Genomic DNA, 27,523 nt, shown 5'->3' on the forward strand with positions numbered 1-27,523 from the left:
TTGGATAACAAGACTTAGAGATAAGAGAATGATTGACCTCTTGTTTTTTTCCTGAAATCTTTGTACAAGACTGTTACATAAATCATGAATTATTATGTATTTTAAAAACAATTATGTAATCTCTAATTCTGTCAGAATAACAGAACGTTCGGATGTAGGTACGGCCACAAACGCTTAACTGAAAAGGCCCACAGGACAGCATTCAAATAGGACTGATAAAATTCGACCTTGAGCAATTTTCTTAACAGCTTATATTTATAGCATATCTGTTCTTAGCATTTACAGTGTGCTGCCTTATTCTGTATTTGCATGGTTGATTACTTTTCTGCCTCAGATTCTGTAACTCATCATAACTTGCTTATAAAAGGCTTTCATTTCACGTTAGGAACAAGGAAGCTAATTAGCTCGTAGGGAGTAGTCATCCATGATAATATATTGTAACGTTTCAAGGACACAATGCTGCAGATTTTAGAAAGTTTCAAAACAGAAAATCAAAAATTGCTTTATAAACACACTTTAATTTTTAATTTTTGGGGCTTTTTTTTTTTTTTTTTTTTTTTTTTTTAAGACTTTCTTAGGTCATCGGTTAATCTGACATTATTGGGTACAAATATGATTTGTACCTATACTCGGTTTTTAATCCCTGACCATTATATCAGATTGTGATGATATTCTGCCATTTTTATAAGCAAGTTGGCACGGTTGGATTCTGCAACCTCTTTTGTGTGTGGATAGAGCTTCTCAGCCATACCCATGTGACTGGTTTGATTCCTCAGCCAAACATTTGAGAGAGTGGCACTTGAGTGTGATTCATGAGTATCTTCTGAGCTCTGGAGTCCAGACTTCTAAAGAGCAGTGAAAGCTATGGCTCATATTTTCCTCAGCCAATGCCGCTATGTGTTTCTTGGATATTTCTTGGGTTCTGGATGGCTGTACAATGTCAATGAGAGTGGGATTTTGGTACCACAGATAGTAAGTAATTGTATTTTGCAAAACTTTGCAAAACCCGCCCAAAATACTTTGTCCAGGCTTGGAGCTCCCAGCACAAGAAGGATGTGGGGCTGTTGGACCCTGGTGCACAGCAGGGCCACAGAGATGATCATAGAGCTGGATACCTCTCTTTTGAAGAAAGGACTGGGAAGTTGACTTGTTCAGCTTGGAGAAGAGAAGGCTTCAGGACATGTCCACTGTGGCCTTCCAGAAGAGAGGTTTCATGCAGAAGAGAGACTGTATTTTTACACAGTCTGATAGTAATAGGACAAGGGGGAATGGCTTTAAACTAAAAGGAGAAATTTAGGCTGGCTGTTAAGAAAAAAGATCTTTACTCAGAGGGCAGTGAGGCGTTGGCACAGCTGCCCAGAGAAGCTGTGGTGCCCCATCCTTGGAGGTGCTCAAGGCCAGGTTGGATGGGACACTGGGCAGCTTGAGCTGGTGGGGGGCAGCCCTGCCCATGGCAGGGGTTGGAGTTCGATGACCTCTAAGGTCCCCTCCAACCAAAACCATTCTATGAAAATAAGAAATCTGGCCTTTGCCAGTTTTGAGATAATGTAGAAAATTCATAATCAAAATAAATGTTGGTGTAATAAGAAGAGTTTTGTTTGAATTCAGTCTTTCTTTTTTTGACTGACGTGAAAAGTAATTTTGTCTGCCATGCATTAGCATAGTAGGATTTCAATTTAAAAGAGTATTTGTGTATGAGGAGCAAAGAAGACTACTCGATCCAATGATACTACAAATATGATAGTTTATAATGTACTTCGATGTTAGAGATCAAGCATGGTCTAAAGGAAGTACGTGTTGCATACCTCCCTGTGGCAGTGAAGTGCAGGCACTGACACCACACAGTGGATACTGATGCACTTAATACCATGATTTTGTGAATCCTGTATTCCCTATTCATATTATTATTGGTCATATTATTATGACCCTAATCCTCCATTTGAACTAATTTTAGGGGAATTGCGGAAGTTATTTCTACACCTTATGTAATAGAAATGAAGAGACTTTCTTGTAATAGAAGTGCCAGATTGTCAACGTGGCAGTCAGTTCCAGGTTCTAATTCACTGAGGAGTAACATGCCTACTGGCTCTATATAAATCTCGGTGTGGAAGCTCTCCATTAAGCCTTCTAGTTTGTATCAACCTGTATATTGATAATTCTTGTTGCAAGTGTGATAGGAATGTATGAAGCTTGCTACTGGCATGACAATGTTTTATTTTTGTTCCCCATTTTTAATGGAAGAAGTGAGTTGTAAATTAACTAAGTACTGAAGTGCCCAAATTAGCATTTACTACAGTGTATTCTCACAGAGTCTAAAGAGTGCATGCAGAGAACATGAAGCATTTGCTGTGAAACCTTTAATTTGTAGCAATTCAGCTGAAAGTTTTAGGTTGTTGAGATTGTTCTGCTTATGTGTGAGGAGCTAATGAGCAGGAGCCCTAGGGCTGGAAGTGGAAAACTGAAAGTGTTATCACTAAGGATGGGCCATAAACTTAACTGCTGGTGAGTTTAGTACCGTTGTCAGTGAGACGTTATTCATTTGAATAATACTTTGAATATCCCCCTCTTGGACAGAGGGAGGATCCTGCTGCACCAGGTAGCTGTTCTTGCTTTTACTTGTTTTTACTAATTGAATATTTGCGTGCAATGCTTTGTTGCCAACCGGAGCCTTTTGTTGCTGTGTCAGAAGGCAGTCATTCTTCCTGTTCCCATTTAGTGAACAAAGAGGCTGTGAGGTTTCAAGAGTTCAGTTTGGTAAGAGCAGGAAATATAAATCAGGCCCACAGTGTGGCAAAACTAAGCTTTCTGTGCTTGTCTTGCTTTCATTTATGCATGCCAGGCCTGTGGCTGGCTCTTTTCTCTGGGTGGCAGATCCGTTACTCTTGATGTTTATCTGACTGCAGATTGTAGGAAGACTCAACTGCCTGCTGTTGATATGGAAAGGTCATAAAGCTTTTTGTGATTTTTCTTTCTGTTGTTGTCTGATGCATCTGCCTTTGGAGACATGCAGCTGTACCACCACAGAGCTCTTCGGTAAATTACAGCTTGCTTTTTTCTTTTCTTTTTTTTTTTTTTTTTTTCAATACAGTCACCTTAGTTCAATCTGTTCTATTTCCAGTTGTGGAAATGGCCTGTGATTTAACATATTTGTAAACCTGCTTGATTGATAAGACAAATAATGGCTTACGAAGCTTTCATGATGATTTTTATGCTGTAGATTGTGTTCCCTTTAGCAGCCAGCAAATGTTTATCTTTGAGGAAGAGCAACAACACTAACACACTTGCTGAAACACTCTTGGGGGTTGTAAGGGTTTTAAGGCAATCATCAATTCTGTCTTCTCCAGTCTTGCCCTTCCTGGTCCCCTGCAAAAAGGGGAAAAAAATAAACGAAAAAAATCACCGAAGGACAAGAAGAGGTAACCTGTTACCCAGCACCCACACTTACTTTGTTCTTATGCAGTCGTGCAGCTTTTACTAGAGAGTACCAGACTATTACAGCATCTCTGTTGAAGGCTAGATGGAGTCAGACTTTGCAGAGATTTTGGCAATGCAAAATCCCCTTTTACTTTGTGTGCTTCTTTGCTTGTTTCTTGGAAGAGATACCTCCAGGGGGTCACCAAACATCTAATTTTCGTAGTGCTTCTATCTCCATTCTCTGATACAATATTTTGTGTGTATATTTGTGTATATACACATATGTGTGTCTGTGTGTGTATCTTTTGCTACTGTCAAAGATAAGGGAACAAAATCTGAATTTTTGTATCAGTCAGCTTTAACAGAAAGATCAAGGCTGTCTTATATTTGCATGCTCCTGGCAATATTTAAGTGTATCTGCAACATGGTTGATGGATCCAAGCAGTCCTTGAGACATCTGAACAGTGAGTTGAGTGTTTTTCAGTGATTGTTGCTTTAATAATACCCATGTCTTGATCAAGAATCCTGTTCAGTTTTCATGTGTTCAGTTTTCAAGTGTGTGCTATAATTGGAAGTTTCCTAGGTTATTTCTTTGATGCTTACCCATCTCTGTTTCCTTTTTGAGTGGTTTATGGAAAACAAATAGGCAGACATAGCAGGATTTTGCTTGTTTCATAGATGTCTGTGCTCCACTCTGACAGTGTAAAAGTGCACCCAAAGTAGTTTTCTTGCTAACGTTTTTAGAAATTTTTTTAATATAAAAACTAACATAAGCAAAAAACAACAAAAAACACACACAAAAAAACCAAACCAAAAAAGCCCCCCCAAACCTAAGAACTGTTGATGATTAATTTAATAACACTGAAACTGAATATCCATAGAATTGCTAAGCTGTGTTTTCAGGATGTTTTTACCATCTTGTTGCTCAGTATGTTTTACATTTGGAATTACTATACACTGGATATTCTGCCAGTAAAGGTAATCTACCCACAGTCCAGACTACTTATGCTATTTTAGTTGTGCTGAGGTGATCCACAAAATGCTTTTGTAAATTCAAACTATAGGATATTTTTCGTTATTCCTTTACTTTGATACCTTTGTTTAAAGCATCTAAGGGAGAGCTCTCCTTGCTGTTAAAAATCATGTTGAAGTGTACAAATTGTAGTAAGAAACCAAAAACTAGTAAACTAGATTTATGCTAAGATATTCAGCAATTCCATGATGAGTTCAGAAACTTGACATCTGGTTTAAAACTTGGCTAATGAACTGTCTAAATCTTCAAAGTGAATTAAATAATGTAATCAAGAGTGTAGCAAAAAGGAGAATGGATTGAGCTAGTTACTTAGAGTAATGTAGTCTTTGTGGGTGACTTCTCACAGGAGTTTAATAGGAGAGTCGTAAAGAACCCAGAGAAGTAAGAGTAGGTTGAGAATTGAAATTTCGTCTCAGATAAAAAACTTGCAAACCTTCAGAGTTGGCAGAATCAATTTGACTTGAATTTTTAATATTCAAAATACAGCATCATCTTTCAAGTGAGCCTGTCTAAATTCTAGGCTTGCATATTTAGGAGAACATCTTGTAATGAGAGGGGAAAAAAAATAGAGAATACAAACTACTGAATGAGTTGACATAGTGTTAATTTTCCAAGAAACGCACAGCATCAAGCCAGCTTAAATATTTAGATTCCGGCTTCTGGGGTTTTGCTGTAAGTACCAGAGTTGAAAAGAAAAAGAGAATTAATGCTTTCAGTTCTCAAGTAATTTCTTAAGAAGACTGTTCTTACTTGAACCATGAAGGCTGCTTGGTTTTGTTTGATCCTTTTGACTTCCAGAGCAAAGTATGGAAAAATATACTGTTTTGCACTGAAACAAGAAGTTCATCATTCTAAAATAAAATTGATCATGCTGAAATTTTTGAGACGTTATCTTCAACATTTGCTACCATTGCTGTTGAAGAGGGATGTTTTATTTTTTAGAGATCAGATATGTTTTGGGGTTCTTCCATCAGCTATGTAAAGCCAGTAAGTTACTGTCTGAATCCCTTCCTCTGTTTTGTTAAATTATCCTGTGTTTCAGCAGAAGAAAAGTCATTGATAATGTTGTGGAAGGAAGCACAAATATATTTTTTGTGACAGTAACTGCTGATCTCTGAGACTTTCATGATTTCGTGTTCAGTATTTCTCTTTTCAACATAGGAGCTATGGAAAAAGTAGTTTTATTCTTTTTGACAGAAGATCAATTCAGTTTCTTTAAGTTTTAGAGAAACCTTTGAACAATAAAACATTAAATGGTCAAATGTGATTTGAATACTACACCATTGACTTCTTTTGTATGATACTTGTAAATATTATACATAAACATTTCAGAAAGACTGCCTTCAATTTCCAGATAAGCTTCTACAGTCATTTGCAAATTTTGATTTCCTTTTCCTCGTGAGGGAAGAAGTGAGCTTTACAATACAAATGAGACTTCTGCATAACACAGTAACACATCTTCCTCTCGGAGTCCAAATTTTTTGATGGAAAGATATTAATGATATCAATGTAAACTGAGGAAATAAGCTTTCAAATGATTTCATATTTTGGAGAGAGGAAATAAACACCAAACTTGAGCTAAGTCGAAGTTTAAATAAAAATAAGGCCTTGATGTTAGTTTTGGAGGCTCATACCTAAGTACTTAAGAGTGTCATTTGATGCAGTTATTTTCATAGAACCATAGAAGCTTTTGAATTGGAATTTGAATTTCAGCACCTCTGAAATGAATATGGACACCTATGGCTAGATCAAGTTGCTCAGAGCCGTGTGCAGCCTGACCTTGGATGTCTCCAGGGACAGAGTATCCACCATCTCTCTGTGCAATCTGTGCCAGTGCCTAACGTGCAAAAAATATATATATAAATAAAAATAAAAATAAAAAAAATGTCCATCCCCTTCATTCTCATAGCCTCCCTTTAGATACTGAAAGAGTGCTCTCAAATCTCCCCAGAGCTCTCTCAGCCCGTCCTCATAGGAGAGGTGTTCCACCCCTCAGACTGTTTTTGTGCCTTCCTCTGGACGTGTTCCACCAGGTCCACATCTCTCTTGTACTGAGGGCTCCACATCTGGACACAGTACTCCAGGTGATGCCTAGTCAGCACAGAGCAGAGGCAGGATCACTTCCCTCACCCTGCTGACCACACTTTTGTTGCAGCCCAGGATCCGGTTGGCTTTCTGGGCTGTGGGAACACGTTGCTGGCTCATGTCCAGCTTGCCATCCACCAGTACTTCCAAGAGCTTTCCAGCAGGGCTGTGCTCCATCCTTACATCCCCCACCTTGTACTGATAGCAGGAGTTGCCATGACCCAGGTGCAAGATCTTGCACTTGGATTTATTGAACCTCTTGATGTTCAACTGGGCCCACTGCTCAGCCTGCCCAGGTCTGTCTGGGTGGCATCTTGTTCCTTGGATGTGTCAACTGCATTATACAGCTTATATTATTATATTATTATACAGCTTATTATACAGTGTCATCTGCAAACTTGTGGAGGGTGCACTTGATCACACTGTCAATGTCATTGATGAAAATATTAAAGAGCACTGGTACTGACCCCTGAGGGACACTGCTTTTCTTTCAGATTTTGAGTATTTAGGAGCTCCTACTGCCTTAAGGGACATTCACTTTTCTAGTCAGGCAGAGGCAACGACCACTATTATTGAACTGGAAGGGACATTTTCTTTTTTACAAGTGCTTTGTAGTATAAGGTCAAATTTGATGTTGCTGTTGTTGTGGTCCTTGTATTTTTTATGTTGTTGTTTATTTTAAGTAAGTATTTGAGTAGTTGATCAGCATTTTGTATTACTTCAAGTATGATAAAAGTATAACTCCTTTTAAAAAAACTGCTAAGTAGTCAGAAATTTATTTTATTTCTGAGTACAGCTAACAGTATTATAGAACAGTAATATGATACTAGAACAAGAAACGATACATTAATATCCAAGTATATGAAAAGAAAAATAAATCTCTTGTAGTATTAGAGATATAGGTATTTCAAATGGGCCTCAGTTCTTGCAAACAACAATTTTTGCTCGATTTTACATGAGTAACCAGTAAAATGCTTGCAGGTTAGTGGACTTAAGATATGACTATACTTATTTTTAGCATTTTTGTTTGAATAATATCATGGCCTAACAAAACCCAGTTATATATTTTTAAAGGATGACTTTCAGGAGTTCATGTATCTTTTAGAGCAGTCTCCTTAACCCAGATGTGTCTGGTTAAAGTGGTTGTGAGAAGCTGACTACTTTGGACCAATGAATTAGTATTTCTTAAAGTCGTTCACTTTTGAGGTCTGAAGTAATATAAATGTAGTACCAGTAGTGCTCATTTGGAGCCCCAGAACTGAACTACTGGATAAACCTTCTACTGGGAACAGTTTCAAAGTACCACAGTTAGGAACCTACATTCCCAATAATCTTTGTTCAAGAACTGCTATAGAATGTCATGAAAATAAGAGTTAATACCATAGAATCACAGAAACATAGAATACCCCAAGTTGGACCCGCAGAGGACCATCGAGTCCAACTCCAGGCTTCGCAGAGGTCTACCCAGAATTCAAACTCTGTGTAGGAAAGTGGTGTCTGAACACTCCTTGAACACCGGCACTTGGGGCCCTGCACATCCTGTTCCATGCCCACCACTTTCTGGTGAAGAACCTTTTCCTAATCCCTAACCTAACCTTTCTAACCTTTCCCTACTGACACAGCTTCATGCTGTTCCCTCAGGTCAACTTTGGCATGTATTATTTTTAATCTCATTAAAGGGAAAATGACTTATTTCCTCCTTTTATTTTATTTTATTTTTTTTTTTTTTACATATAAATTGTAAGTTAGAGATGTTTTAACAACTATCTTCTGTGAAAGTATCCTCTCCACAGTGAGAGGAAAAATCTCCACAGGGATTTTTATTGATAGTTCTAAATTCAAAATTATGGTTTTCATTTCTTCATAGGATGAAAGTTCTTTTTCACTTGGCTTCAATGTTACTTGTGGTTTTATGACTGAGAGTCTCAGTTTGCTGTGAAATTACAGGAGTCCTGTAACTGCCATTTTCTCACTACCTGCATGAATTAGAGAGTAGAAAAATCTTGACTTCTAGAGTTTAGGAGTCAAATATTTCTGGTTGTGCAGTATGGATTCTCCTTGTTGGAAGTGCGGGAAGTATTGCCTTTTTCCACTGTTTGTCACATTCCTATGCAACTTGCTCCCCCTGAACTCTACTGTTCCTCAGAGCACCAGAATAATCAGAGCACTGAGCATGATGTTACCTTGTAGTAAGTGTACAAAGAGCACTGACCTCTGCCAAGAATTTGTCTTTCAATATGGGAGGCTGTGAATTCACATTGAGACGCTCATCTGAACCATAGGCTTCTCTTTGTTTCCCCTGGAGGAATGCAGACTCTGCCACAGAGAAATTCCTATGTTAAGAAGAAGTAGGAAGAGTATAATTGCTAATGGTTGTCTGCTATCTTGTACCATAGAGAAAGATGACAAGGGAGATCTAATGGTCTCAGTGCAGGCTGCTTCTGAGGCTATCTACCGCTATGGAAACCCTTAATAAAACCTTGCATTTGCTTTGGTTCTTTTCTTCCCTGTATAGACAAAAATTATCAAGGATCTAGGTAGCTTGCAATCATTCATTTTGGGGAGTGATAGCAGTCACATGCTTGAGTGTGGCAGCTAGTCTAATGAAATACATTTTTGTTTAGATGTTAAAATGTTCTGTAACATTACTGTAACTTGTAGGCATGGCTCCAAGCAATCTTTGATTTTTAATTTTTTTTTTATTTTGGAGGGGGGGGGGGGGGGGGGAGTATCATTGGCAAGTAAGAATGTCCTTCTTGCCAGAAACTCCAGAAAACCTTCCTGTCCATCTCAGTGTTGCTGACTAAAGCAACAAATCCCATTTCAAGCAGCAGTCTGGAAGTTGTCACAGTGTGGTTTGCCTAGCATTGTATTGTGTGCCAGCATTACTGTGTTCTGGGTTTGTTGGTGCAAAGGCAATAACCATTTGGTTTTAATGAAAAAAGAAGTCTGGCAAGAGAAATGTTTTTTTGAGAAGTAGGAACCTATATTCTTATTTTTCCATCTTTTAAATGCAGGCCATTTTACCTAATAATGCTTTAAAAACAGAACAGTACATCCCAACTACAAAACAAAAAGTGAATTGAAAGAAGTTGGAGGAAATGGAAAGCTGTAATTCTTTCATTATTCCATGCAATCCGGTAATACAACTACAGGAAGAGATAGAAATTGCTTTTAAAGCTTCTTTGTTACCACTGCAGTACTAAAAACTAAGAATCAATAGGTAACAAGTATGTCTACAGGTTATAAGTATGTGGTAGGAAGAGTGATGGTGAGAAACTTGCGTAAGGTACTCCAGTATCTGTAGATTGGCTGAAGGACAGTGATGATAGTAAGCAGAAAGAAGATCTGGGGAAATGATAAGTAAGATGAAACAGAGATGCACAGAGCAAGGATGCTTACTGTGGGTGGCAAGAGCATAATCAAGAAATGAACAAGTGAGCTTTGGTATTTCCTTCTTCCTTTTTGGTCCCCTTTTAAAGGAGACATGCATTTATTTCAGTCATTCTTGCGTCAGAAACAGCATTGCCAGCAGGAGCAGGGCAGTGATTGTCCCCCTGTACTCGGCTCTGGTGAGGCCGCACCTCGAGTACTGTGTCCAGTTTTGGGCCCCTCGCTGCAAGAAAGACATTGAGGCTCTGGAGCGGGTTCAAAGGAGGGCAACAAAGCTGGTGAGGGGTCTGGAGTACAGGGCTTATGAGGAGTGGCTGAAGGAGCTGGGAATGTTCAGCCTGGAGAAGAGGAGGCTCAGGGGAGACCTCATTGCTTCTATAACTACCTGAAGGGAGGTTGCAGTGAGCTGGGGGTTGGCCTCTGCTCTCGTGTAACTGGTGATAGGAGTAGAGGGAATGGCTTCAAGCTGCGCCAGGGGAGATTCAGGCTGGACGTTAGGAAATACTGCTTTTCTGAAAGAGTGGTCAGGCACTGGAATGGGCTGCCAGGGAGGTGGTGGAGTCACCGACCCTGGAGGTGTTCAAGGAACGTTTGGATTTTGTGCTGAAGGACATGGTTTAGTGAGAGCTATTGGTGATAGGTGAGTGTTTGGACTGGATGATGTTGTAAGTCTTTTCCAACCTTGATAATTCTGTGCAAGTATACAGAGAAGGCTTTCAAAAGACATAACCTGTGCTTTTTTAAAGCTCTGCTGCCATTAGACTTCTTAAAAGATGGGGTTTGGGGGCATCTGCTAAAAAAAAAAAAAAAAAAAAAAAAGATTCAGAGTGGTCTTATGATGCTGAGTAGTGGAGGCTGTGGTGAGGAGCATACACCCCTCAGTGCTGGCCTGGCATCCTTGTCTACTGTTGTTCACTCTTCCATCTGTATCTTGTGCAAGTACTTGGGTGGGATTGTGCTGGGTTGTGTCCTTGATGGCTGTGATTCAGATGCTGAGCAGTCTCTGTCCCTTGTTAGAGCCCTCTGTAGGTATTTGTTGCCCAAAATAACCTACATCATCTTTTTTCTCTCTAGAAAAGTTGATTGCATATCAACGGGAATTTCATGCTTTGAAGGAACGTCTTCGTATCGCTGAGCATCGGACTCTGCAACGCTCTTCTGAGCTGAATGCTATCTTGGAGCAATTCAGGCGTGCTGTAGCAGAAACGAATGGAAGTAAGAATGCACTGAATAATTTTTCAGGTACATAATGTGATTGAGCTATTTTTTTTAACTCTGGACTATGAACATCTTTGTTACTGTAGAGTGAGAAATTAATACCAAGAAAGCTGAGTGAAACAGTTCAGCAGTATGAATAACGAATCTATGAAATGAATTGTATCTGCTGGCTGCATTTGGTGTGCTTTTTTTTTTGTTTGTTTGTTCTTTTTTTTCAATTTCTATTCCTAATGAGCCAGCCACTCTTCTCTCTAAGGACTTTTGGGACTTAATACATATGCCATACATAGTTTGGGATATTTTAACAACTCACCTCACTTTTTAAATAGAGCTTGAGGGGAAAGATGAGCAAGCACGCTAAGAAAAGGATGAGCTTGAAGCAATTTAAAAAAAAAGTTTAAAAATCTGCTGGGTTATTTAAAAAAGCATAAAAGATATCTAAAGTATTGGTTGCAATTTGCAGAATGTACCTTTTAATCAACAAGAGATTAAATACGGTAGTAGAGTCTTGCATATTTTCTAAATCCATTTCTGAATCTGATAAAATCTGTTCAGTAAACTCTAGAGTTAACTAAGAGCTGTGTTTGGCAATATAAGGGAGCACCTTCAGGCTACTCAGATTATTGAAGGTACCTTTTAAAATCATGTCATAATTGCTTTACTTTCTCTGATATTTTTTTTAGGTTGAAAGTGAATAGCAAAATAAGTGTTTTGGGGCAGAGGTTTGATTTCTTAATTTGCACAAATATCACTAGTACTGGCCTAATGAGGAGGAAAAAAAAGCCTAAAGATTTTTTTTTGCAAATCAAAGCATTGGATAAAGAATTTTAAATCTGTTACCTAGTTGCATTTGTGCTATGACTTACCAGTTTCTATAGTTTTACCTTTTTTTTTTTTAATTTTTAGAATTATAATTATACAATGGTTATAATAATATCAGACTTTGTTCTGATATTGGCAAGAATTGCTCATACACTGTATAGCCTGAACCTTTGTAGTTCCCTGGGTCTCCAAAAACAGTATGGACTTGTCTTGTAAGTCCTGTCTTCCTGTTACGTGTGTATCCGTTTTTTGTTAATAACTATAGAGGAAGTCGTACAAACTTAATATTGGATTTGTGATTAATTTATTTCTAAAAATGAGTCAGCTTTATTATAAGCAGTGTAGAGAGTTATTATTTTCTGATGCAACTGAAGTTACTGATACATGTTTTTAATGTTTAACCCAACTGCCTATGGAGCATCCTAGCATCCAGTGGGTTTTTTGTTGTTGTTGTTGTATTTTTCCCCTTGAGGAGCCATGATTTTAAGTCAGCTGATGTCTGAATTCCTGAGCTTTTGTTCTTACAATGTAGGATTAAATAGATATTACTAAGTTTAATGTACTTCAGTACACATATACTTCATACCATTTGCTGTCTTTGAATTTGGAACAATTTCAGATTGCTTTCTATAAATTGTTACTCATTCATACAAAAAGCTGTCACATTTTGAGGAAATTTTTAGTCCAGCTTTTGCAGTGGAAGTGAAACTGCAGAAAATGTGAAGCTTATTTTTACTGGAATCTATCAAAAGTAGCATCTCTGCTGAAGATATCTATTTGCAAAGGCATTTTCAAGCTTATAAGATGTCAGGAATTTAGTTTCATACCCTTCCTACAAAAACCAAAAGAACAAAACAGCCCACCAAACAAAAAAAATTTATCAACATCCAGATCTTCTGTTGTTTGTTTGGTTTTTTTTACTGAAGTTATGCTCAGAATCTGAGAGTAGTGATGTTGATGGCATTACTTTAACCATTCCAGCACAACTCAGATTTTCTTGGGAACCTTGGCTCCAGTTTCTGACAACTTGATATTGTAGTGCTTGTAAGGGTCCATGTGCTGTCATAGTGCTTGCTTGGAATGAGACTTGTTTTCACACATGTAAGAAAATTAACACACAACACAGCAGGGAAAACTGAACTTGACAGCTTTGTGAGGACCACGTGGACGTCCTGAGAGGCAGTGTACTCTAGAAAGAACAAGAAATACTGTAAATGAGGCATTTCCAAACCATGGCCTGTGGGCCACACGTGGCTCTGGACAGCTAGTGATGTGGCCCCACAGGTCACACACTTTTAACATTATGATGTGACTTCTAGTGAAATTTTTCGTGAGTTGATTGCATGTATATTGAGCAGAGACTGCATAGGTGACAACTGAATGCTGTGGAGGGAAGGGCACGGTGCAGTGCTAGCTCTGCCTCTCATTGCCCACCACATGCTTGATCGAACTGAAACCCATTTGTATTACGTGTGCTTGTGCCTCTTGCTGAGTAAAATGCAGGGATCACTGATTGATAGTAATATTTCAGCCTACCTGCAATGTGTGCGTGCCTGTGAAGATGTGTTTTCTGTTATTAAGTAGACATACAAGTTTTCTCCTTTAATTAATTAAACTGGGGCTTGCGTTATTTACTAAAGTAGTTTAATGAGTTCACTACAGAGGAAATACCCAGTGCGGTGCTGACATTTTTTAGTTTTTGGCATCTCACAAAAGTACAAAGTAACTTGTGATGTGGTTTTTAATTAGTTTTGCGATGTGTTTGATTAGTGTTTGTGCTATTGAGCCAGACCTTGCTGTGTTAGGTTCACAGAAACAAGGTCAAATATCTCACTAATTTTAGGGTTTTGTTGTTTTTTGTTTTTTGGTTTTTTTTTTTGTTTTTTTTTTTTATTACAATATTAAAAAAAGAAAAGGAAGTTTTGTTACTTATATACATGAACTATATTGTATATCTTATATGTGGCCCAGGACGATGTCTCTTCACTAAATGCAGACTAGGCAAGCCACGAGATTAGACAGACATATTTTAAAATGTCCAATGTGTTTGGACATTTTTAATATTCATTTATATAACATTCACAATTTATGAATAACATTCATAAATTAAATTCACACTAGCAATTATTTTACTCCAAAAATACTCAAAATCTTAATTGTATATTTAATACTGTATCTGTATAAAATCTGTATAATCTATTCAATATGTTTTGAAAATATAGTTTTTGAAGAATTAATGCTACTACAATTTGTAGTAGCATTGCTGCATTGTGTTGATTTCGGTAACTGTAAGTAAAAACTAGGTAAATTTTTTTCCATTTTGATCCGCTGGGGGGAAAACCCACAGAACAAGCTAAATAAATGGAGCATTCTTCTGTGATTATACACTGTGTTATGTGATCAATTAAGTACTGAATGTATCTGTTACAAAGTTAGGGAGGAGAATAATCTTGACCATTGTTTATTTTAAAAATTAAAACAAGAAAAGAATTTCTTTTATGTGAGATACAGTGCCTCAGTAAAAACCATCATTGTTCTGTTTTTCTTCTTTTTTTTTTTAGTTAGTTTTAGTTGGGAATTTTATGATTTACCACTGCATAAAATTTTTTAATGTTCTTTTTTCCTTGTTACTGGTTTTGTGTGTTTGCAGATGAGACGCTGAAACTACTAAAAGAACTAACAAGTAAAAAATCTCTTCAAGTGCCAAATATTTATTACCATTTGCCTCATTTGTTGAAAAATGAAGGAAGCCTTCAACCTTCTGTGCAGGTTGGCCTTGGAAGGACAGGAGGTATGCTGATAAAATGTTTATTTTATGTTTCGTGTCTGGAGGACTTTGTAGTTCTTATAGTACAATTTACTGCATTACTTAGTAGATCAAGGACAGCTCATTTAACTTGTGTCATATTGATATCTCTTAGAATTCATACTGAATCCATGATGAAAGGAGTTTGGCTTCAGCTTTGGTCTTTTCTGCATAATATCAATCATGCCTTTTCCCATCTTAAGGTACACTTTAAGAAGCATTTAGTTTGGATGAGTTTTTGTTACTAAGTAAAAGAGAAGGAAGCAAGTATATTACAGTTTCTGATCTGCTGCTGGACGTATTTTCTCATCTTTTCCATATGTGTGGCAACCAATACATGGATGTAATTATTTTAGTGTTGGTTATAACTCAGTGTTGGACGCACTATGATAATTGCATCGATAAAATGTGGACTGGTTGGAGGGAAAAAAGCAATATTGTGTTGCAGTACTGTTGATCCCCTTTTCTTTTTAATCCTCACAAATTCTAAATATTGGTCATTAGGATAGCTCCACTCAATCCCACTCTAGGAGCTCTAGAAAGTAAGTAGGGTAAAGCCCAACCAAGCTGATGAGTCTTAAAGTATCGTTTGTCTCCAAGCGTGAGTGTCCCACTGATGGATCCTTACTTCTCTGTGTGTCATCTGATTTGAAGGGCTCATGGTTTATCCTCTAGACCATTTTTTATCTAAACATTACTACCCTTGCTTTTGAAAGAAACATTAGTTACTCCCGGCCTGTATTTTTTTCATTACTTCAATGAGTTTCATCACTGCTTCTTTTAACATTAAGGAATGCTCATATGTCAGATGTGTGAGTTCAAGCCACAGGTTATTTTTCTGACTGTAAACACCATTTGTTTCAGTGTTGTTATCTGGGAAGGCAAATGTTCTCGTTCTTTATTATTCTAAGTGAAGCCTGTGTTACATACTGTTGGGAATATATGACAGAAGTCTGAAATTACAGAACAGAAATTGGAGTCAGGTTTATTTAATTAAAAAGAGGGAGAAAATTGAGTTAAATTAATTTTCCTGTCTTCCCCTCTCCTGATCAATGCCAAAATCAGCAGAGTCGTTTTATAAGACTTCTGAGGAGTTAAATAGTTGAGTTGTGAAAAATGGCTATTCCAACAGGAAAATTAAGTTAGAGAGGTTAGTTGCTCTTTAACTCTTACCTGATTAATACAGTGGTTGTTGATTCTTACCTGTGTAATAGCCTGACATATCTAGAATTGCGTGGGGTTGTTGTTTTTGGGTTTTTTGCAGTGTTTTTTCTGAGCATTTGTGATGATTGTAAATTGCGTTCCTGTTGATCAGTGGTGTATGTTAAAAACTATTTTTAATTACTGATATTTCAGTCTTGTGACTCCTTGCATTTCTTAAGTTATGCTTTATTAAAAAATTAACTTTTTGATTTTGTTCTTGTGTATGAAATTACTGAAAGTGTACATTTCTGTTTTGTTTGATTTCAGTTTCCATTGTAATGGGAATACCTACAGTGAAAAGAAAAGTCAAGTCTTACCTTACAGAAACTCTCCACTCCCTTATCGATAAGCTGTCCCCTGAAGAAAAACTGGATTGTGTTATGGTTGTCTTTATAGGAGAGGTAACACTAGAAATATTTTTATACAGTTTCTAATCTGTCTTTAAACACGGTGCTACTTTTTTCAGGAAGTGAAGCTCTCCTTTTTCTTTGGAACATAAACAGATGACTGTGCCTTTATCTCCTTTTTATGGAAAGAAGGATCTTGTGTTTCTGAAATGAAAGATCACAAAGAGCCCAGCCTTTTCTGTTTATGGAGGGAATAGAGGGCATGGATTCATTGGACTGCTTATTTTGCATGCCTTCTTTTGTTTATACATAGTAACCGAGATGTGCTAATAATCTTATTCCTTTGATATCAAAATAGTGACTGAGTCTGTGGTACAGAAGGGAATTTTCTTCATGCTCATGTTTAGTCCTTTCTTAGATTGATGCTACAGCTGGAGAAATTACATGCAGATAGTTACTAATTGTATTTTCTGGCCATTCTGGACATTGTATGTCTCGACCTTTTTGATGAACTAGTTCAAACAATATTCAGTTGGATAGTTTGCTCAGTTTGGCTCTGATTTAGCTGAAATCTTAAGGAAAATGATAGACAGCTTTCAGGAATAATTTTGCTGGATACTGAGAACTGCATATAATTATTTTGATGTATATATTTTCTTTCAAGAATCTCATTTGGAACTTGGGAATGTTTGACCTTCATCATCTAACTGTATATTGCTCTGCTGAATCAGTGTTTTGAGTCCCACAGATGAAAACTTGAGTCTACTAGATAACTTGAGTCTACTTGAGTCTACTAGATAACTGTGAAAATCATTTTAATCCTGTGAGCCAGTGCCTATGCCACTTTTCTGCAAGGAAATATTGTTACTGTTGATTAAGAATACCAGGAGATCAGAATTCATTCTGAATTATTGACACGCTGAGTTTTCCCATCAGTTCAGTGAAGGAATAGTTTTATTGTCTTTTAGTGTGGCTTCTTTTTAAGGTGTAAAAGTTTCCTTTTGTTTTACTTAAGGAGATCTGAGCTGTGTAGACCATATGATATCACTGGATTCTTGGTCTTCTACAAATCTTAGAATAGGAGCAAAGCGAATCCACACCCCTGTCCACAACTACACAAGCTTCTCTTGTTACCTTAGGCAAGTTGTGCTGGTATGCCTGGGTTATCCATAGTTAAATAACTTTATTCCTTTGAGTTTTTTAATTTTTTTTTTTCTGTTGGGAATTAAATGCTATTTAAATGGCTGCGAAGAAACTCAGCATTTTAAAATGGGAGCTATTGCTGTTCAGCACAAGGAGAATTGTGTTTTACACAAACAGTTGAGTGGGAGCCACTGTATCTCAGGGATTTTGCTGTTTGAGGGGAGCAGGATTTGCTTAACCTCCTATCTGCCATGGGTGCACAGCAAGCCGTGAATGTCTGGGAAAATTCAAGAAGGCTAGGTTTGAATTCTTACCCCATCATAACCTTTCCGTAGATTTCCGTTTCTTCATTCAGTTTTCTCACCTATTTTACTATTCCTATCCCTGTTTTATATTTCTTAAAGTTCAATATCTTCCAGTCTGTTCTGTAGTTGCTACAGGAAAGTCTTTCAGTGAATAATACGATACAGCAGATAATTCATCTTTAATTGTAATGTGTTTTTATTCTGGATTTTGCTGTATTTCTCAGCTTCTTTCTGCAAGATGGAATATATAGGTTTAATAAGCATTTTCTCTGGTTATCTGAAGCCTGTTCCCCTCGTGGACTTCTATTTGTACTTTAACAAAATTAAGTGCTTTTGCTTTTAACATAGCTTTGACTGTGGGGTTTCCTAGGCTAAAATGTTAGACCATTGCCAGCATTAACATGTGTGCATTAAGGAAGGCTACTTGAAATACATTTGAATTTTTGCCAGCAGTGCAAGATGGTGGCACAAGCTTCTGAAGGATGATATGGCCTCTGTTAAACGTTCGTGCAGTTTAAGGACTGTGAGAAATGGTCATGATGTGGTATGACCTTATTCAGAAGTTTAGAATTACTGTCTCTGCTTTCTCTATAGCTTGTGCCAACAACAAGGAAAAGTTAGACTTTACAAAAATATTTTTACGAAAGAATTGTTATGAAGAGTGGTATTTTGGAAGGCTTGTACAAGTATTCTCTTGCTGATTCAATTTGAGAAGTTGAATTGACGGTGTTAATAAGCATTGCTGAGAGACATAGCTATAAGCTGTAATCTCTTTGGTGCTAAGCACCCTAAGAAACTTCTTTTAATGCTTCATTTCTTTCTTTCAGCAGTTCTATCTCACTTCTTTCTTATAAGTTTGACTTTTTTCATGGAAAACAAATTGAAAGTTACAGCTAATGACCTTCTGCAAACAGCATGAGCAGTGTAAACAGATGAGCTAGTAAATATAGGCTCATTACGGTTGCTAAATAAAGACATCTGCATATTAATTTAGTGTTTGGATATTTCTCAGTAATGTGATTATACACAGTAAATTTCCATACTTGAAAGTTCAAGGAATTCTAAAATATCTTGGTTGACGTGATACCTAATCACCAATTTAAATAATTACTAGAATTGCTTGTCAGAAAGCTGTGCAAGTGTCCCAGTAACTGACATATGTCTGCGTTTTCCAATTTGTTAAAATAATTTTATTGCAGAATAATTTGCAGGGATTCATTAGAATGACTGATAAGCAGGAACAACTCCTTGTACGTCTTCACTTTTTCTTCCTCTTAACTGTGCAGCATGTTCAGATGATTTGAAACAAACGATTCATATCTCATTAACTTGCTTTGTGTGAAAACTTGTTTTTTGACTAAGCTGTAGGCTCTGGGTTTAAAATATCCATGAGCATCAGATTAAAGTGACTGTCTAGCATTTTTATTTCATAAGGATTGCAAATAACAAGAGAAACTTGGTTTTGAAACATCCGCATCATAGTGGAACAACAGACAGGTATGCTACTGAATATGAGAGAGATTAAAATACTTTTGTGGTATCCAAACAAGATTTAAAAGAAAGAAATAAATAACTGTTGGAAGGTCCCATTTAATGAACATGTCTTAGACTCGCTCTAAGTACATCGCAAATGATTGCCAGTCCGCCTGATTAATCAGTGACTATGCTCAGCGTAATCTTTCTTACAAGCAGTAATCAATGTATATTGGAAAGACAAGAAGCCCTTAATTTCACCAAGAATGTTAAAAAAAAAAATACCACAAATCATTTCAGAAATCAGAAGACATAGCCATGTAGAAGTAGTTTGCTAATGTTGTGTGCTACTGATTACGTCTGATTGGGCAGTGATTGTCACAGAATCACAGAATTGTAGGGCCATTGCCCAGCCACTTACTATTGGAGCACCAGTCTGTACGCTTCCCTTTCTTGCATATCAGTTATTCCAGTCTTACTCTGCTCTTCCTTATGTAAACGACTCAGGGTAAAAACATTTGAACTTTAAATGTCTTCTGCTGTTACCCTGTCAGCTGCTTATGTGAACAGCGGCTGCTAAATGAAAAGTTGTTAATCTTCAATGGTGTTTTCTCTGTCTTCCTCTTGTGGAGAATCTTGCATTATTATTATTAATATTATTATTTTTTTGCAAGGTTTGTCTAGTGGCTGGGTCAGTGCAATGCAAGCACCCAACAAAGTACTGTCCTGGGTACCATCCTGTTGTCATAGTTTTGGCTGGCACAGACTTCTGTTTGCCTTGTGGGGGCCTGTGTGGTGCAGTGTCTTGGATCTGTGATGAAAATAGTGGTGATGGAAGCACACTGATGTTTTAGTTGTCAGTGACCAGTGGTATGCAGAGGCAAAGACTTCTTTTGTGCTGCCCTGCCAGCAAGGAGATCAAGGAGCTGGGAGGGGAGGGTCACAGCCAGGGCAGCTGACCTGGATATCCCATACCATTTGGGATCATACTCAGAATAAAAGCTGGGGGAATGAACCTGCACGAGGAGAGACATTCAGAGCAAGGGTGCTTGTCTTCCCACACGATAATAATGTGTAATGAGCCTGGTTTTCCTGAAAGTAGGTAAACATCTGCCTGCTGATAAGTAGTAGTGAATGAGTGCATTTTTCTTTGCTTGCACAGCTTTTGCTTTACCCAGCAAACCATCTTTATCGCCACCCATGGCTTTTTTCACTGCTACCTTTCTGTTTCTTTCCCAAATCCCATTGTGGGAAGAGTAAGTGAGCAGTTGTGCGGTGCTGGGCAGCGTGCCAGGGTTAAACCACACCGCTTGTGCACTGGTATGAGCAAAGCTTTAGTGAGTTAAGCACTGAATGCACACTCTGGGCCAAACCCTGCCAAAACTGATTTGGAAATAGTGACATTAGAATGCAAAATGGTAAACTTCTCCAGAAAAATAGGCAAGCCTTATTTTTGCCTTTTCTAGCTGTGGGCTGGAATTAGAGATGTCTTTGATATAGCTCTTGATAGGTTTAAAAAAAAAGTGTATTTTGTCTCTTGCTCTCAGCCCAGACAAATTTATATTGTCCTGGCTACAGAGACACTTCATTCTTTCTGTTAATCATTGAAAATGTGACACTGCTGAAGAATCGTGTTCCAAGTTCTCAGATGATTTAATCACACATCTTGAGTTGGAGGAAGACCACTAGATGTTGGCATAAGCATACACTTTACACGCATATACATATGTATGAATGTGTGTATATTAAATAAAAGTGAAAACTAGACAAGGCTGTTGTGCTAAATTTATATTATGTTCATCAGGTAATTTTAAATATAGTCTTTTTTTTGGACATCTAATTCAAAACTCTGCTCAGGATGAACGCGGTTGCTTAAATCTAGAGGGGTAGCTCAGGCTACCAATTAGTTTGAGGTATTTATTTAAGCTGCTATTGTAATCTCAGCTTCTTTGGCACCTAGAAAATGTGGACTGATACTGGGCACCGTCACAGGGATTTACATTCCTCTTTTCATAATAATGGCTAGCAAAACTTTATATGGCATTAAACCAGTGATACGATCTGAGCTCTCAAAAAAGATTCTTGACAGGAGTTTGAAACCTGCCATGGACCTGAGATAAATTTAGTGTCTCAGCAGAATGGTGAGTTTCAGGACTGCTCTTTTCTCAAGCTCTAGACTTGAAATGCTTCTCTTTATAAGATACTTTTCAGATGCGCTAGAGTCACAGTAACAATCTGATCTTTCTCATTGGAGAGAACATCGCTGTTAGTAGAGCAGAGTTGTGTCTAAACTTTCCAGTAGTATCTAAAATATTTGTGAGATGAAAGGTAGCTGTAATAAGTTTATTTCAGAAGCATTGTAGTAGGTGAGTTTTGGATGGCATTCTCAAGTTTTACTGCGGTGGTCTGCTTTGACTTAGGGACTGTGAGGAGAAAATCAATCTGTCCTCTAAGTGAGGAACACTGCATTGAAGTGTGCTTTTGGCTGTACACAACTGCTAGCTATCTTGGTCTGGAAAAACATACCATCTAGACTTTTTCCATGATTTACAGGCTCACCCAAGCGCATGAAGAATTTTCCTCAGGCTTTCAGGCCAAGTACTCTGCTTTCTTTCAGACTGTACAAACTAGGCTTCGTCTGTAATATATACAAAGCTAATGGAAGTCTATGTGATGCTAACGTCCATCTGAATATGCTGTTTTGATTAGTCTCTTGATTTTTTTTTTAAGTTGTGTTTTTGTTTTTTTGTTTTTTTTTCTGGCTGGCCTTCTTAGGAGCTAAACTTGTTCTCTGTGGTGCTGCAATTGACAGCACAACCTGTAGGGACATGTGCCTTCATGATTGAGGAGCTGACATGCATGGCGCAAGGACAGTGACAAATGACTGTAGAGTGATACAAGAATTAACTTGTATTTCTCACACTGCTGCCAAGGCTTTGCGTTGTGAAATCTTGTCCTGAACTGCATTGAGTTTAATGCTGGGGCAGCTGGAGAGAAAAAGATATTCTTACCTGTGTAAGGATGGGGGCTCTGAGTAAGGGAAGGCTAAAGTCATTAGCTCATGTAGGACCTAGAGGCTCCTTTTTGTTTATGTAACATTAGCAGCCTATTTTATGACAGTACATTTTTTTCCCCTTTTGATCTACACCTTGTTTTCATGTTTCATGTGTTTAACTTGAAATTGCTGCTTAAGATCTGAAAGCAGACACTGCATTATTGAAAATATTGAAAATATTGAAAATGTGGGTAATTATTCATATGTGCTTTCAACATTTCAAATCAAACATAGGTTTACTTTGCCTTTTCTAGAGGCTGTTAAATTTTGCATTGCTCATAATTATTTAAAATGCACTTAAATTATTCCGTCCATGTTTCACAAGCATGATGAAAGTTCAAATGAAATTGTTGTAATGAGTAAACAATGAGATTAGCACTTTTTGCAGATTAGCATGGTTGTTTCCCAGAGAATGTATTTTCTTTTTCAAGGGGAAAAGTTCTCTTGCACAAGTTCAGGCTGACTTCTGCTAGATGTCATTTAAGAACTAAAATCTGGGCAATCTGACGGGTGAGAGAAATCATATTATTTAGAATATGCAGTACAGCTGATATATGAAATCTTCCCAGTGTTCCCTGAAGTTTCTCTTCTTGAATTTGTAGGATTGGTAGCTTAACTTCATTTCCCAGTGATTTATGAATAAATCTTTGAAATTTTGTTGTCATCTTTGCTTCTACTTGCTCTTCCCTTCCTAAAACCGACTCTTAAATCCGAACAGATGTTTGGTCTGATGAAGATCTGATACTCACAGGATCACTGAGATTGAAAAGACTTCTGCTCAAAGCAGAGCTATCTACTATAAATCTGTGCATTTTTACATAGCATTTCAATGTGCATCTTGAAAATTACAGCTTGGGGGAAAAAAACCAAAAAGTTAAGCTTGGCAAGTCATCCATCCAGAAGAAGAGAATCTTAGAATTGGAAAGAACTGCAGAATGATTTGAGTTGGAAGAGACCTTAAAACTGTGTAGTTCTAACCCCCCTGCCGTGGCACCTTCCTCTAGATCAGGCTTCTCAGTTGCTGGTGCATGGTATCCTAGCATTCCCTTGTGTTCTACTTTTTGTTAAGATTTCTTTTTTCATCCCTTGGAGAATTTAATATTAAAATGAACTGTTAACTAGCCAGGTGTTGACATCAGTTGTCAATAGAAGAAAATAAAACAGGGGACAGGGATCCTGTGCTTAACAGTGCAGTATAGATGTCTGAACTTCAAGGCTATTTTTGCTTCTTCTAGCTGTGCTGTGTCTTGTTTAGTGTATGGCATGGTGCAGGCTATTTCTGCACTTCCTCTGCTTCTGTTTCAACTGAGCTCCAGTCCTGTTTATACTTACTGTTCTTGTTTGTTTAGGTCTTATGCATGAGGATTAGAGCTGATTCTAATATGGTAATACAGATGCAATCTGGATGCCTCTATATGAAATTGAGAGGCAAAATCTGAAATCAAGACAGCATTTCAAGTGAGTGGATAGCTAGACTGTGAACCTTGCTGGTAATTAATATCATGAAATACAAGTGAGTAAATTGGTTCTGAAAGGAGCTGAGCAGACCCAGAAGGAGCTATTGAATCTAATGGACACCCTTAGGATGAGGTATTATAAATTGCTGAGTACTTAGAACTGGGAGGTAGAAAAGTTCGTTCTGTACTTACTTCTTGTATTACTTTTCTTTTCTAAATAGCTGCTGCTGGTTAAGGTAGCACATGAGCTTTTGATCCAGGTGGACATTTGTTCTAAATTGCTATAGTTTTCCTAACATTTTGAGAAGCAGTTTCACCTTCTATATTCTTGAAGGTATGAAGTAGGTAGGATTTAACAGCAGGAAAGTGTTACTTCTTAAAACTAAAAGTCTCTCTAACAAGTTGGCTAGCTGTTAGTCAGTTGGACGGGATCTGATGGATGCTAACCCTGCCCTCAGTGCGGGGGCTGGAACTGGATGATCTTAAATGTACCTTCCAACCTAAGCCATCTGATGATAAACAGGCATTCTAACCTCTTGTTTTGTCTGCTAGCAAATACATTCTACTAATTTGCTATGTGCATGCACACTCATCAAATCAATAAAAAAGATTGGACTTTTGTTCATTGCTGTTCACTGTGTTTTTGCGTCTGTCATCAAAATAGTTGATATATGGACTGAACCTTAGATCTTGTCACGTTCAGACACTGATGAAATGCCATAGATTTCATAAGCCAAAATCTTCCTTTCCTGCTGGAAGTTTAGAGAGGCTCAAGGAGATACTGCTGTGGTAGATGGAAAAAGGAGTTTACTGAGTATACACACACACACACACACACGCACCACACAATCACATCTATCTCAGGAAGTAACTTGAATTGAAAACAGATAGTGTGGCTGGTCACTGAAAGGGGGAGTGCTGTGTTTTCTTGTCCTGTCTGTACTCTTTTCTATGTATTTATTCATGGTTGTTGCTGCTGGAAGCAAGATGCTGACCTGAATGAATCTTTGGTCTTGATCTAGTACAAATGAAAAAAGGAGAGATGTCTCGCTCCATGTATTCCTGCTTCCGCTGGGATCAATAATTTCATGTGACTAGAAAGAAAGAACAGGAAAGATTTCAACTGCTTATATTGAAACAACAGATCCTGTTTATGCCTTTCATTAGTCCCCAGAAATCTACTACATAACAAGACAAATTTGTTTTTGAGGCTTCATGATTCACTGGCAATATTAACTCTTAGGCTATGGCCTTTTGCTGCTTGACATTTAATTTTTTAGAGCAGTTCTTTAAATGTTAATTTCTGCTTCCTTTTCTGAAGTTCCAAACTGCTAAGAATTATTTAATTTTCAACTTGAACAGTTTTACTAATGAATGGTAATGCCTTCTGATTTAGTAGGCATAAGCATTCATTGCTGTCATCTTACAGATTGTGCAGCTGTGATTGGGATCACCAGTGGCATTTCCTTTCAGTAGGTGAAAATGGCACTGATATCATGAGCCAGAATTTACATTCTTCATAGCTGTTCCAAAGGCAAGCTGGTATTTGTCAGATGATCTTCTTTGGGAGCCTGAAGAACAGTTACACTTTCTTTCGTGGATGATTTCATTTTGATTAATCTGGATTTATCTTGTCCTCATTAAGGTACTCTGAAAAAACAAGGGTACAGTTCCTTGCATAATATATAGTTCATACTTATTTGCAGTGTTCTCATCTCCTGCAGGTTGACAAGAAGACTTCAGGTCTTATTCTAACGAGACAGTAAAAGCCTTCTTTCTCAAAAATAGGGAATAGAACTTGGTCAATAATAGTTTTTTTCCATCACTCTTGATTTACTGGCCAAATTTATTGATGGAGTCGAAATACCCTTAGGTTCAAGCAATTTTCTATTTCAGATTTCCTTCCATTACTGCACTGCAGAGTCTTCTGCATAGCTAACTCTTCATTTGGGCATTGTGACAGCTTGGTCAAATTCATTGCATGTTCTCGCATTTATTGATGAGATTGTGTGAAATAACTTACAAGCGCCACCTTCCTGGGACATGACTTCAGCTGAAGGACATTGGCAAAGATCCCACTGAGTGTTAAGCTGGGTAATGAGAGGAGCTAATTGCCTCTGGAAGTTCATGTGTGGAAAGATAGTGTGCAGCTTGCTTATTCTGAGAGGAAGGGTCTGGTGTTGAGGTTGTGGTTCTGAGTCTCAAGTGATGCTGGTAGATAAAAAAGCAATTACTTGTATTGAAATAATCACAGGATATAGCATATTTTTAATGCATTTTATGGAATCCTAGAATGGCTTGTGTTGGAAGGGACCTCATGAAGCTCCAACTCCCCTGCTGCATGCAGGGCTGCCAACCTCCATATCTAATACTAGACCAGGCTGCCCACGGCCCCATCCAACCTGGCCTTGAACACCTCCAGGAGCAGAGCATCCACAGCCTCTCTGGGCAGCCTGTGCCAGCACCTCACCACGTAATGCTTTGCTCATGAAAAATGTTATCAACTCTTTTCATCTCAATCTTTGTTCATTCTACAAGTGGTATTTCCTTTTGCACTATTCTGATGTGTTGGTGAAGTGTTGATTCAGAAGGTGAGTTACCTACTGAAAGAGCAGTAGTGTTTGCCTTCTCTTATGTTTAATGTAGCTAGACCAGCCCATCTGACTTTGTTTGACAGTAGCACAGATTACAGTATGTGGTTGGAAGTCTATGGGCTACTTCTCTTAAATGTGAAGCTATTTTGATTGCTGTTCTGACTGGGAAATTACCAACCTTGTGTGTGAGGGAAACACAGAAAAATAGGTGGAAGTAAGGGAAAAACTCTTATTCCTTATTTACTTTCTTTGCTGGTTGTGGTCCATCCTGTATTAGGACAAAAACTGTTTGTTTTGAGAAGAGTTGCACTGTTGTGCAGGCTTTTGGCTAAGTGCATGCTTCTAGTTAGGATGTAACCTGGCATTTATTTTAATATCTGGAATACTGTATAGAAATGAACTGTGGTTTTGGTGTCTATTTAAAAAACAAACAAATAAACAAAAACAAACAAACAAATAAACAAAAACAAACAAACAAAACTTTTCCTGTGCAGTTACATTATGGACTGTTTAACAAATATTTAACTTGTTAATATGAGACTAAATAATCAGAGTTCGAAATCCAAATTGCTTCTTTTTCCTCTGTTGAATAAACAAATACTTCAATATTTTTAAAATTTAAAAGGAAAGAAAAACACATGATGTGTAAAGTAAAGTAAAATATAATGATTATTGAAGTATGTCTGTGTAACGATTTGCAGCTATTAAAAAACACAGTAAAAAAAAAATGATGTCTTAGACTACATTACTGTGATAAACAATGCATGAACGATCCGTGTGTTCTTGTTAAGTCCTTAACAGTATGTAAAGGCCCATCCAGCCCTCAGTCTCCTTGAGTAGAACTTGTTGCAAGATGGGTTTTAGTTTGCAGAAATCTTGGCTGCTTGTCCTGTGAAAGACTAGGACTAATGCTTACAAAGGAAGTATTTATGAAGGAAAGTATGACAGATGGTTTCAACTCTTCTATATAGTACTTGCAACTGACTTTTGTGTATGGGGGGAAAACAAAAAAGAAACAACACTGTTGTCCTTTTTCAAAAACTGTGCATCACTGGCAGGCAGCATGTTGGATTTAAAAAAGAAAAGCAGAACACAAATGAAATAACAACTGAAAAATCACGTTCCCATTTTGGAAGATCAAAGGGTAAGGATCTTTATCAAACAAGTTTAGTGGA

General features: G+C 37.6%; 1 protein-coding gene across 1 annotated transcript in view; it reads left to right on the forward strand.

Moving 5' to 3' along the window:
• Nucleotides 1–27,523, forward strand: part of MGAT4A (alpha-1,3-mannosyl-glycoprotein 4-beta-N-acetylglucosaminyltransferase A) — a gene marked incomplete at both ends in the record, with an annotated part of 68,577 nt that overhangs the window by 14,581 nt on the left and 26,473 nt on the right. Inside the window, 3 exons of the mRNA XM_079549543.1 lie at nucleotides 11,000–11,167; nucleotides 14,616–14,756; nucleotides 16,242–16,375. Coding sequence (XP_079405669.1) covers nucleotides 11,000–11,167; nucleotides 14,616–14,756; nucleotides 16,242–16,375 — 443 coding nt within the window. The remainder of the gene's footprint in view (nucleotides 1–10,999; nucleotides 11,168–14,615; nucleotides 14,757–16,241; nucleotides 16,376–27,523) is intronic.

This window comes from Tetrao urogallus (genome assembly GCF_951394365.1).
Source record: "Tetrao urogallus genome assembly, chromosome: 1".
NCBI classification, from domain to species: Eukaryota; Metazoa; Chordata; class Aves; order Galliformes; family Phasianidae; genus Tetrao; species Tetrao urogallus.